This window comes from Antechinus flavipes, chromosome 3, assembly GCF_016432865.1.
Source record: "Antechinus flavipes isolate AdamAnt ecotype Samford, QLD, Australia chromosome 3, AdamAnt_v2, whole genome shotgun sequence".
Taxonomy (NCBI): Eukaryota; Metazoa; Chordata; class Mammalia; order Dasyuromorphia; family Dasyuridae; genus Antechinus; species Antechinus flavipes.
Genome location: NC_067400.1, coordinates 497,745,468 through 497,759,071, shown reverse-complemented (window position 1 = coordinate 497,759,071; position 13,604 = coordinate 497,745,468). Strand labels below are relative to the sequence as shown.

The 13,604-nt window shown below is 36.1% G+C and overlaps 1 protein-coding gene across 2 annotated transcripts in view; it reads left to right on the top strand.

Moving 5' to 3' along the window:
• Positions 1–581: 581 nt before the first annotated feature.
• PDGFD (platelet derived growth factor D) overlaps positions 582–13,604 on the top strand; it is a 309,965-nt gene continuing 296,942 nt past the window's right edge. For both annotated transcript variants that reach the window (XM_051986892.1, XM_051986891.1), the window contains exon 1: positions 582–1,120. In XM_051986892.1, the coding sequence (XP_051842852.1) occupies positions 997–1,120 (124 nt within the window). In that variant the 5' untranslated portion in view covers positions 582–996. The remainder of the gene's footprint in view (positions 1,121–13,604) is intronic.

Here is a 13,604-nt window from a genome sequence, read left to right as displayed (position 1 = left end):
TTCAATTGACAAATGTCAGAAAAAAGACTGGAAACTCTCCTGAATCTCAGAGCATTGTTCTTTCTAGGGTATTGCACTATTGTCTTACTAATATATTTTGTTCCAGGTCTCTGAGTAGTTCCTTAGTACTTCAGTGCCTTGCATATAGTAGGTTCTTCACAAAGTTTTGAAGAATGAACGAAAGAAGGAAGGAACATAATCAATCTGGTGTCACAACCTGGAGTCACCCCCATCTTCTCCTCTAATAAGTCCTTTCTGCTCACCCCATCTTCCAAGAGAAGAAAAGAAATTATTCAAGTTGAACAATTTTGGAGATGATAAATCTAGAGAGGGTTGGGCGCTGTGGGCTGCCAGGAGAAGATACAAATGGGATACAATTAGGACAGAGAGCCCAAGTTCTGCTCCTCCCAGACCTCTTTGCTCTTACAAGTAAAATGTCAATCTCTGTTCTTTACTTCTCAAACTCTCCTCTTGGACACTCAATGTCCCAGTTCATGCCCCAAGAGGGAAAGACCTTATTCCCAATTCGACACTGAGCATGCTCAGTAGCCAGGGCAGCTCTCAGTCGCCTGGAGGAAGCTTTTGCACTCCAGCCTCCAGCTTCCCAGAGTATGTTGTTTGCGCAGCTTGGAGGTAGAGGCTCTCTGCAGCAGTGGCTACGCGGGTTCTGTTAGGAGCGCACTAGTCTGGACCAGGACCCGCACAGATACATCTGGATCCTACCTCTGCAGCTGCCCTTGCTGGCCACCGGAGGGGCTGTGGGGAGGAAATCAACCTGCTATTTGTCCAGTCAAAGCGCTGCACCCACACACAGGGCTCACAAACTTCAGCATGCAGGAAGTTTGGGGAGAACTCGGCGATTAGGACCGGCAGTGGCGGCCGCTGATTATCTCTAGTGGCGCGACTCTAGGGCAGGCAGCAGTGAGGTGCAGAATTCTCTGGTGGGAAAGCCCAGGTTTTTCTTGGAGCAACGTGGACCCGGGGACGCTGATCCCGATGTACCGTCTAGTCCTCTTGTACACTATAATGTGCGCAAACTTTTGCAGCTATCGGGATGGCTTGGCAATTCCTCAAAGTGGATCTATTAAAGCTTTGCGCTCTTCTAACCTCAGGAGAGATGGTAAGTAAAACTCAAACTTTATTTCTAGTTGCTTCAAACTAGCTTTAAGCGCCGAAAAGTTTGCGGGAGGAGGAAGGAGGGGGAAAGGAGGAGTAAGGGTGCGCTGGAGTGGGATTTTGTTCCCTCCCCTCATTCAATGTAATTTCATCCTAGCAGAGCCGGGACTCCTGTGAGTGAGGGAAATTCTAATGGATCACTATTTAAATGGCCAGTTACTCTGCCGTACCAGTTACCAGGATGCTGAAAGTTGTGGACTGCGTCGTTTCTTTGTCTCACTCCTTAACTTTTTAGATTAGAAAGTGCTGGTGAAAGACTAGGAGTGAGTGCTGGTGATTATAATGAGTGAAGAAATTGCTGCTATGAGGTTTTGGATCCCTTCTGTTAAAGCAGTGCTTTGTCATCATCGATACTCTAACCCATTTTTAACTAGAGTTAAACAACTATAAATAAACTCTATTCCCAATTTTAACAGAAGAAGGGACAAAGTCTATGGTGAGGAAGCGATGGCAATAGAAAACCCTGCAGAGTCCATTCACTGCAAGTGACTTTCTCGTTCAAGTTCAGGGAGGTTCTGAAATGGGATCTGCATTGCTGGGAAGGGAATTAGCATACCGGCAGTTTCTGCTAATCCTGATGTGCACTGTTAAGCTCAGCTTCATATTCTTTCCCAGAGGTATTACAAACTCTATTGCCAAGAGCAGAGGTTAGTCCAAGAAACAGCTGTCCCAAGTCAGGTTCCAGTCAGGGATAGAGTTTCACCTTTACTGTTTCCCATCCCAGGGCAAAGATTCTCCGAAGTCAGTAGCTGATTTTATGCATTTTTAAGAACGCCTGTTAGGTAGTTATTTTTTAGTTCACTTCTAAAGCATACATTCTCGACAACTAACAGCAATATCTGATAGCTACCTGTATTAACTTACTCTGTTTCTGGTCCTGCATTTCTCCCCCTACCCCTCCTCTCGTCCTGAAACGTTACCTTGGTAAAGCAAACATTGTAGCTCTTTGGACACAACCTCTTCTTCATAGCTTTACTGTTTGTTGCTAAGAAACTTTTAAAACTAGATTGTTTAGCTAGATACTACCTATTTGATATTATCAATAGATCCTATAACTTGTAAGAACCTTCTAAAAAATATTTAACTTGAGATTTACTAAGAGACCTTTGGACTTTTGTGCAAAAAGAAAATTTTACAGAACTTTTTGATGATGATGAGATTTTGGGTTTTAGGGCATACTATGTTCATCAGAAACAAAGAGAAGTTTTGCTTTATTTTTGATCCTTTGTTTGTTTTTGTAAAGGTAGTCAATCTATCCAAAGGTGTTATATGTGAAATGATTATTTCAATATAACATTTTCCTATGAGAAGCTTATGTGGGAGAAGCACTTTAAACTACTTCTATCCCTTTTTTAAAGTATAGGACAATCAGGTAGGAACTTTGAAATAGTGAGGCAAAGATTATTGTCATGTGCAGCTTTGCCAAACTGGGCCTTTAAGATTTCATAGATTTCATTTTCAAATTCTCCCTCCAAGGAGAAACTTTACAATTTTTATATTGTAATAAAAGTTTTCTTGTGACTATTTAATGATGGTTATGTTTCATTTTAAAGTTTTTCAGCTGTAACTAGGTAATAAATCTGTATCTCTAAGTATTAATTAGAAGAAGCCATGGGGAGGGGAAAGTGGAAAGTATTTAAGAATTGTTCACAAAATCAAGAGTATGTAAAATAAAATCTTGACAGACTATTCTCCATGTTAAATATGATCTGTTGGAAGAAAAATTACTCAATCTTTGTTTCAATTGTTAGGATATTTGATGGATGTAGATTTGGGAGTACTTTGTTTTTTCAGAATTTTGAAACTCGCCCTTCATTTCCTGCTATTTAAAACTAACACTTTTTAACAATAACTGAAATAGTTGATATTGGTTCAAATTTTGATCAGCCTAGAAAGTTTGAAACTTTACAAACGCCAGACCCATCCTGTGACCCAAATAGATGGGAAGAGGATTGTAAGATGTCAAGAAAAAGAAAACAAAATAAATTTACCTACTGTGTAATTAATAATCCTGAATGGAACATATATTTTGGACAATTTCAAAAAAAAGGAATAATTTTTAAAAGAATTCAAAATGATGACTCATATTAAATGACAAGTTTTATGAATTTTAGGAAGAATGTTAAAGGGCAATTCCACTGTAATTACTTTTGTCCTCCTTATGGAGGCATCAGAATTGGTGAAACTATCCCACCATTTCACTAAATATGAGTGTCAACCTGTACATTGAAGTGGTCACTTAATAAATGATATTTCTATTTCAAAGGAACTTACCATATTTCCATACTAGACACTGTATAGTTTTTCAGGTTGATAAAAATGAAATGAGTTAACATATACAAAATTATTTACAAATTATAAAGGAGTGTAAAGATGCTCGTTGTTAAATCAGGCCCTTGGACCACTGAACACTCATAATTAAAAATTATAGGTTTGCAATAATAATATAATATATTTGATGAAGAATACAATCCAAGTCTATGACCAATAACAATGATACTTAACAGAGTGTTACTTGTTATTTTGGGAAATGTAGCATACTGAATACAAATGATTTATGAGTTCCCTTAAAGAGCGTAAAATTCATCATGGCTCCTGCTTATAAGTTTGAAGCCAATAACATATAGAGCACTCATTCCACTGAAAGATATGAAATTTACTCAATCCCATTCTTCCTTCATTCATCATGAGAAGAATGGTGAAAGGAGGTTGAAGTGACATAGTTACCTAGTTATTAAATAAGAGAAGATATAAAGAAAAACGAGAAGCAATGGAATGTAAAAGTTCAAAAGTTGGTCTTGGACTTGGGAGATCTGCCTTCAAGTTCTGCTTTTGACACATTTTAGCAGCATGATATTAGATAAGTCAGTATGTCAACTCTCCAATTTAGTAATTCTCTAAGTGCATTGTTAGAGAAAGATACCTCATTTAAAGTTCCCTACAATAAGGAAATAACATATTTATCTGCAACCCCTAAGTAGAACGGTATTATATCTGATAAGGACAGGTTCCTTAATAAAACCCCAACTTCTCTTAACACAATTTAAAAGTTCTTTCCTATTAACAATCTTGGAAGGTAAGTGATAGAGTTTTAATTATTTTAGCTGCAGAAATTGAGGTTCAGGGAGATTGTGACCTGTCTGTAGTCACATGATCATGAGCTATCAGCAGAAACTAGAGCCTGGCTCTCTAGATTCCCAATCCAATGCTGTTTTGGCTATCCTACAGTATATCTATAAATTGTACTTGATCATCTTTGCAAAAGAAGGACCAAAAACATTGTGACTGAATTAAGTATTAGCAACTTCCAGATTAGCCTAATGGAAGACGTGGTAATAGCATGTAAAATTGTCAGCATGGACTACTTGATCTTCCTCTCCTGCCCTGGATCAGTTACTGATAGCAGATTCTTCTGACCCCCTTTTCTTTCTTTTGATCTGTCCTAAAATTAAATCAGCATTACTTTTTTTTAATTTTTTTTAATGGCAAACATGGTACTTTGAAGAAAGGGATTAGAGTTTTGCATCTCCAAGAATAAATATTGTGGTACTACAATTTTGGAAGACTGAAAAGATTATGTAGTACTCCTATCATTGACACTTATTATTTTTAGTGTTTGTTCTTCAATATTACTAAATTGCTTTGGTTTCAAGTACTTTTCTAGGGTTAAAAAGATTCCAGATTTTCCTTTTTTTAATCCTTGAAATGAGAAAGATGGTTTTAACAGTAATTAAACATAGCATTCAGCATTGTGGCCAAGAATCTAACAATGGTTTTATTTTATTTTTCTGATTACCAAGTCTGAATAGGTAAAACTTTCAGCTAAGAATGCTAAAATTGGATATGACCTCTTAAGCTGATGTGCTTTTCATTTTGTCTTGCCTTCAAAAAGTACAGGTGTGAGTGACTCAAATACCAAATTTAGAACCATTTGGCATTTTTATATTTTTGTAACTGAGGACCAACTGTTGTATTTCTAGTATGTCTAATGGTGTCCTTATAGTTTCATTACCTGTTAAGTTCATTTAAATTTTATTTTTATTGTTTTATGTAAATTTTATTTCCAAACTTAGTCTCCTTCCATTTATTATGTAGTAGCAAAGATTTAAAAACAAAGTAGGGGGAAAAACAGTTTAATACATTGACCATTTCTGATATCATATGCATTATTCTACTTCCATTGTCCCCTACCTTTGCAATAAAAGGAAAGGACTTGAATTTTTCTTGTGGGGGAGAAGGACAAGATCCATTACCATAATTGTTGCATTTGTTTTTAAACAGTCATTTGTTTCTAAAATAAGCCATATCAACTGATAATAGCTTTATGATAGGGATTCAAAGACAAAACCTTAAGAAAATTTTAAAAGAGAATTTGGTAAAATGTAATCTTAAAAAATGTCTGACAACTTATTAGCAAAATTGACATTTTGATGCATCATATTTAGTTGTACATGCTTTCTAATAAAAAAAAAGGGCATTCATCTGGGGGAGGGGAAAAATCGGAACAGAAGTGAATGCAAGGGATAATGTTGTAAAAAATTACCCTGGTATGAGTTCTATCAATAAAAAGTTATTAAAGAAAAAAGAAAAAAAGGGCATTAAAATCACATCTTCTAGGAATTGCAGACATTGTGGTCATTACATACTTAATTGGGAAATAACCTTGACTTCATAACAATTGATCAACTTGTTGAAAGGAAGTTACAGGTAGATTTTAATATTTATGTGGGCTCCATGTAGACTACTACCTCATAATAGGGAAATGATCCTTCCAGAAGTGAATCAGATATATGTCTACCATGCTTTAGTTTCACTGAATAGTTCTGCATGCAGTTCTACTTTTATTTTTTCCTTTTATGTTCATAAAAATTAAGCCTATTGTTCTGAAATGCAATTTGGGGTCATTAATGTGTCATGAATAGTGCTTAGTGGCTCTCCTGTACCATTCTGAAGATTCTTGATTTTTGAATCATATCCTCCATAATTCTCTAGATTTTTGCATATTGTTTAGAAAATTTAGTCATCTTCTATATCATTTTCTTCTAGGTGGTTCACATTTGAACTCCATTTAAACTGCCTCTTGAATACAATACAGTGGTTCCAGTATCCTGTACTGTAATTCTTTTTTTTTTTTTTTTTTTTTTTAACCAAAATAGATAAAGCCATAGAAGCTTACTCATGATGCCCTATTCTTGATCCACTTTTCCTGGTCTTGCTTCTGTTGGTTATTTCCAGAAGTTGGTTTCCCTTTAGAACAGAATAATGTGGAGTCTATAAACTTATTTTTTAAATATTTTGATAAATATTTAAATATAATTTTCTTAGGTGATATTATATTTTTATGGAAATAAAACAATCTGAGAAGGAGTCATAAACTTCTCCAGACTGCCAAAGGGACACATGACGCGCAATAAGTTGAGAACTGTTTAGAGTAATTGTGAACCACCAACTTTCACTTTTTTAGTTAGGAGTCGAATGGGAATCTATGAGTTTACCTTGGACAGTTTCTATTGGGAATTTGGTGAGAAGTTACATTTGGTGATAATTTGAATCCATCAGAATCTTTCTTTCATGGCTAGAATTCCTCAACAGTCACTGGCATTAGAGATGCATCTAAAATAGTAAATTAGAGTAGGACAGTAGAAAGATTGTTGACAAGTCAAAGGCCTTAAAATCTTACCTTTAATTTCTACTTCTTGTATAATCTTGGACAAATCTCTTAACAAATTGACTTCAGTTTTTTTTTTTTAATATGTAAAATGATGGAATTTAACTAGATTGCTTGTCAAGTCTCATCCATCTTTAGAGCTATGATTCTATTAAATGTCCTCTAATACTTTTCCTGGAAATTTCTTTCAGCAAGAGTTCAGGTTTAGCGATATTCTGACAGTGTTGGGCAGTAGTCTGGGAGTTCCTATAGACTCTTCAAGAAAGAATGAAGTCCATGATCAATTTCTTTCTTTTTTTAATAATAGCTTTTAATTTTCATAATATGTGCAAAGATAGTTTTCAACATTCACCCTTGCAAAACCTTGTTACAAATTTTTTCTTCCTCCCTTCCCCCACGTATTCCTCAGATAGCAAGTAATTGAATATATATTAAGCATATACAATTTTTCAATATATTTTCCTAAAATTTTCATGCCACACAAGAAAAATCAGATCAAAAAGAAAAAAAATGAATAAGCAAACAAAATGCAAACAATCAAAAAAGGAGAAAATAATATGCTGTGATCCATATTCTGTCCCTGTTATGGGCCAGAACTCTGAACTTGAAACAAAGGATTCTTACAAGATACTAAGTCAGTGTAATTGATAGAGACAATAGTTATCTAATTTAGCGTGCTTCAGTATGATTGATTTAATCCTACAAGGAAATGTTATGGGCCAGAACTTGAAACAAGTTACTAAGTGGAATTGAGGAGACAATGGCTAAATCTAGTTTAGTATTGGTTTAATCCTACAACAAATAATGGTTTCTTGGTGATATAATGATTGGTTTATACTCAGTGTGGGGTATATAAGCTGGGAGCCTCAGCTAGGATTCAGTCAGGAAGATTCAGAAGCCAAAGAAGGCAGGTGGGAGCTCAAGCTCTCGGAACTAAGGCCAGACTGAAAGGCTCTCCAGAAAGCTGCTCAGCCCCAGGAAGGACCAGCTTAAGAAAGCTAACTGGGCTTCAGGAAAGAAGACAGGACTTGGAAAGAGACAATAAAGGATTTTGGACTTAAACACCTGGCTGCACTTGTGGTGATTACTGAAGTGAAACGAAGACTGCTCCCAAAGACCCCAAGAAAACCTAACAAGAGAAGATTACATTTTAGAGAGAATATTACATGTCCCCACAAAATCCTCTTTCTGGATGCAGATGGCTCTCTCCATCACAAATCTATTGGAATTTGCTTGAATCCCCTCATTATTGCAAAGACCCATCTCCATCAGAATTGATCAGATCATAATCTTACTGTTGCTATGTATAATGTTCTGTTGTTTTACTCACTTCATTTAGCATCAATTCATGTAAGTTTTTTCCAGGCTTCTCTGAAATCATCTTGCTGATCATTTCTTGTAGAACAATAAATATTCCATATCATTTATATATGATAATTTATTCAGCCATTCTCCAGGCGACGGGCATCCACCATGATCAATTTCTTCATTTGTGGGCATAACTCAGATTTATGAGGGAACTCAATAGCCTTAATGTGTAACTTGTAGAAAAATACCCAATATAACACATCTGACTAGTGGTTATCTAGACCTTGCTTGAAGATCTCCAATAATGGGTAGCCAGTTGCCTCCCCAGATAGCTTATTTCACTTTGAGACAACCTCAATTATTAAGGAAGGTTAACCCCTTCTAGTGTTATGGCTTCTTGGGGTTTTGGGGGCCTACTTTTAAGTATAGAACACTCAAATTGTTGGTTTCAAAAGCTAACCACAATTAAATTTCAGTATTTTTTGGAGGGAATGGAGTCACCAAATGATTTGGGGAGAGAGGGCAAAGGGAATAGTTTTGATGATTTTCCTTTCATTGACAATAAACTGTTGTTGTAACTGAATGCACTTGATTGACAAAAAGAAATCTATTATATATGGATGATACCAAACTCCAAAATGACTTTGAATCTTTTTAAAGCATTATTTTTATTAACTTTCATATGAAGGACAGATTCTGAAAAAAACTGCAGGGGAATAATATTTTATAGCGGAATGGAAGGAATCCAAAAGATGTATTGCAGAAAAAACATACTCTGCTTGCCATGTGGTATTTCAGGCCCATTCTCCATGAACCAAATGTAAGTCATAAACAAAGAAGTGCGACAAGGGGATTGTAGAGTACACATACAGTAGGGGATGTCTTTTGAGGATTGATCTTTTGCCACACATGAATAGTGCCTTCTTTCTAGCAGGCATGGCTGTGTGTGTGTGTGTGTGTGTGTGTGTGTGTGTGTGTGTAATTTTTCCTTTCTTCCCCTCTTTCAGGCCTGCTGAGATATAAAATTATATTTAAAGATGATAGATTATTATTGCATCTTAGTAGTTTATGCAGAATGAAATGAAAAGGTTTCTGTAATTAGGAGCTAGAGAATTTTGCTAACCTGGCTTTCATCTTTGAAAAATGTCTTTCATTCAATACCATTAACAAATTCACTCAACAAATATTTATTAATTGTCTGCTATGTACAAGAGATTGTTATTCCAAGAATAAGAGTACTTCCAGATCTACCTAACTGACAAATAAATTCAGACAAAGCACTCTAAAACAGGGAAGAAGGGAAAGATTCAATTTCAAAAACATTTTTAAAGTATCTATTATGTGTAGAAAATGTGTTAGAAATTAATAATATAAAACTACAAATGATACCACCTTGGTTTTCAGGAGCTTATATTATATCAGGAAGAAAGAATGTACAGTGGTATAATTTTAAATAAAGTAGTATCAGAAAAGACTTCCTGAAGGAAGTGTCACTGCCTTTTGGATAGAAGGAAAGCTAAAAACTTCAGGAAGTGTAAATGTGGGATGATGATGATGAAGAAAAAGGAGAAGTAGGAGGAAGAGGAGGAGGAGGAAAAGAATCTGTACACAGTGTTTCATGCATCTTCAGTTATGGGAAAGCAGATTTTGGAGAGTTGAAATGTTACCTCAATTTTTATAAGTAGACATTCAAGAGATCTGGAGAATTAACCTCTGCAATGATACTGTCTTTGACTACTATAAAAATTCCTAGCATGGATCAGTTCATACAAGTCTTTTCGAGTTCCTCTGAATAAATTCACTTTATGGTTTCTTTTAGTTTAATAGTATATAATTTTATTCATATACCATAATTTGTTCAGACATTCCTTGATTGATGGGCATATCCATAGTTTCATGATCTTTGCCACCACAGAAAAGAATTGCTAAAATTTTTTGTATATACGAATCATTTTTCTCTTTCTTTGATCTTTTTGTATCCTAGTCCTGGTAATATTATCTTTATCTAATTTCTAATTAAGTATTTTATGCTATTTTTATAAAAATGATGGAAAGATATGGGTTAAATGATTATACAATTAAATGGGTTGAGAAGATATTCCAGCTCAAATAGTAGGTGAAGATATTGGTGTTATTGTCATCAAATATTTAGATAATACACACTGGCTGACACAGTGGAAAAGTTCTGATCCAAGGGCATCTTGACAAGCCATAGCATTAGACTGAATCTGATTAGATGATAATCAAGGTAGATAGATAGATAGACAGATAAATAGATAGATAGATATAAATACTGTAGGAGCAGCTAGATGGCACCATGCTTAGAGCACTGGCCCTGACATCAGGAGAACCTGAGTTCAAATCTGACCTCAGACACTTAATACTTCCTAGTTATGTGACCCCGGGCAAGTCATTTAACCCCAATTGCCTCAGCAAAATAAAAATACTATACTTGAGAACAAAAACCATCTAGAGAAGTATGAAATGGGGAGTCATGGGTAGACAGTGTTTGTTCTGATAAAGATTCTAATGGCATAATAGATAACAATTGCAATGTGAATCACCAAAATTATGTGGCATGGGAAAAAAAAAAATGTGATCTTGGGATTCATTTGGATACATAGTTTTCTAGGATCAGTGATCCTAGAAATAAGTGATAAGCTTATTGTACTTTTTTCCTTATCAAACCTCACCTGGAATATTGTGTTCAGTTCTGGGCATCATGGATTAAGAAGGGCATTGATAAGCAAGAAAGTATCAAAAAAAAAGAGCAGTAACAATGATGATAAGCCTTGAGGCCATATCATATGAAGAATTATTAAATAACTGGGAATTTTTATCCTAGAAAAGAGTCATAAGTCATAGGAGAAATTCCTCATAGCTGCCTTCAAGTATTTAGCAATAAACTTGTTTGATTTGACTTCATGGGATAGAACCAGGAGAAATTTCTAGGTGTGGCAAAGAAGGAAATTTAGGCTTAAAAACTTTATTTCAGGATAACTTCTTTATAGTTAGAATTGTCCAAAGTAGAACAGATTATTTTGGGAGAGGGGGGCTCTCTCTCTCCCTGGACATCATCAAACAGAAGTTAAACATCCATTTATAGCCATGTAATAATAGAGATTCTTTTTGTGTATGGATTGGACTCCATGGCTATGGAGGTCCCTGCTAACTCTCAAAATTTTGAGAATTAATTAAGCACCTATTATGTGTTGGGAACCATACTTTGTTCCAGAGAATTAAAAAACCCAAGTCAGACTCTCTATCATTAAAGGGCTTAAATTCTACAGAGAATATATAGCATGTTTGCAGATGAATACAGATTACACACACACATATCTGTATATACGAATACATATACACACAAACACACACACACACACACACACACACACACACACATATATATAGTTATCATACAGAATCTCTATATATGTGTAGTATATATTTGTATCTAGATAACAGGAATTTGCCAGGAGAAGATATTGAAAAGTGTGAGAATCAAAAAAGTTCTTTTAAAGGAGAAGCAACCTGACTGTTGAAGAAAGGTAGGGATTCTAAGAGGTAGAGTTGGGGGAAAATAAGCATGGTGGATGGCTTCTGTCGGGGTATAGAAGAATGAGATGGAATGCTGTTTGTGGAAGACATCAAGTAGGATGAGGGGTAAGCTAAATTTTAATGAATGATGGTGAGAAATAGGTAAGTCATCAATCTAGAAATGTAGGTTGAAGGCAGATTTTGAAGTAAACAATGGCATTATAAAGTCATTGACTCTTGACTAAGGAAATGAGATGATCAGCTTTCAGTATCCATTTGGCAGCTATGTGTGGAAGATGGATTGGGGAGGGAAGAGGTTGTATTCAGGGAGACCAATTAGTAAACTGTTGTGATCTAGTTCAGATGGATCTGAATCGGCCCCACGTTGGGCGCCAAAATGTGGTGAGCTTTTTCTTCTCAAAACGCAGCCAGGTGATAAAAGTTCAGATCTTTTATTATCCCAATATAGCCCGGTTAGCTTAGAGGCCTATCTCTCTGCTTGGTTCCAAGAGCTCTCTCCGAATGTCTTTAAATCCAAAGGTCTGGTCCTTCAGCCTCTGCCTCTGCTTTCTTCAGCCTCCAGCCAGCTCCAACTCTTCATGTCATTCCGCTGAAATCTTGACTTGTAGCGTCTTCACTCTCTCAAGAACTTCTTCAACTGGCCCATTGGCCTATTTATGCTCCTTCCAGAGAGAGGGATTATGGGTTTTCTCCCATAGTGCTCTCTGGCCCAAAGAGCTTCAAGGGAGGTATGAACTCATTGAACTCCAATGAGTAAAGGTGTGAACACAAGCCTTGTATTGATTAGTTCTACTTAGTACCTAGTTTCAGGTTCTGGCCAAAACATCTTCTTGTAAGATTAGATCAACTCTAATTAGTTAGCAGTTAGTAAGGATTCCAACATCTCCCCCTTTCTTTTGTTTTAAAACATAGGGGGTTTCTGAGGGGGTACACATAAATCCATCAATATGGGCCAGAACTTTGTAACAGATATACATGGTATACATAAATCCATCAATATGGGAGGCATTATACATAATTTACATAAGCACATAGCAATATAACACAGGCTAGTAGTAATGTAACAACATAAATCAACCTGAAAATTTACACATGTCCATAAGTCCTAGAAATAGTCCATAAGCAATCCATTGTCCATGAGTTCATGTGCCAGAAATCTAATAATTCCTGTAAGCTCTGAAGTACTGCAAAAAGTCTCATCAACAATTTTTCATCTCAGGGAACCCAATGATTTCTGAAGATTTTAAGAATCCTTTTGACAGTCTCATTGTCAGCCATCTGATTCTTTCTTCATCTGTGGAAATATAAGCAGATCCTCTTCCCCAAGCAGTTAATCTAATTCCCTTCTATTTACCAAGTTTGGGATTTCTCCTCATCATCTGGTAATTACATTGGAGTTGTTTGCATTGGATATTGTCTTGTTGTCTTAAAAGGCCTGTATTCTTCCCAACTGTAATCCTGATTGCTTTTCTGTTGGTTGATGACATCAGAGTTCTGAATTTCTAAAGTCTCTCTGGGTGTAACCTCAGCTGCTATCATGCCCCACCTGTCCTTTGATTGATACTTTAGAGCTGGGCCCTGCCTCTCATTCCTCTGGGTCAATATACATTTAGAGGCCCAGTGAAAGCCTTGGTTACATTTTGGACATGGGGTTTTGGGTTTTCTCTCACCCCATCTTCTCACTTTATCTCCATATCTACAATGAGCTCTCAAATGTCCAACTTTTCCGCAATGAAAACATCAACGAGTTTCTCTAGAATTCCTCTGCCAAGAAGGACCTTGTCTTTCCATGTTCATCATAGTTTGGGCATAATAAGCATTTGTGCCCACTGTGGCACAGCGTCTAATGATTTCTTCTAAAGGAGCATTTTTGTCTAGCCCCCGTATAATTCTC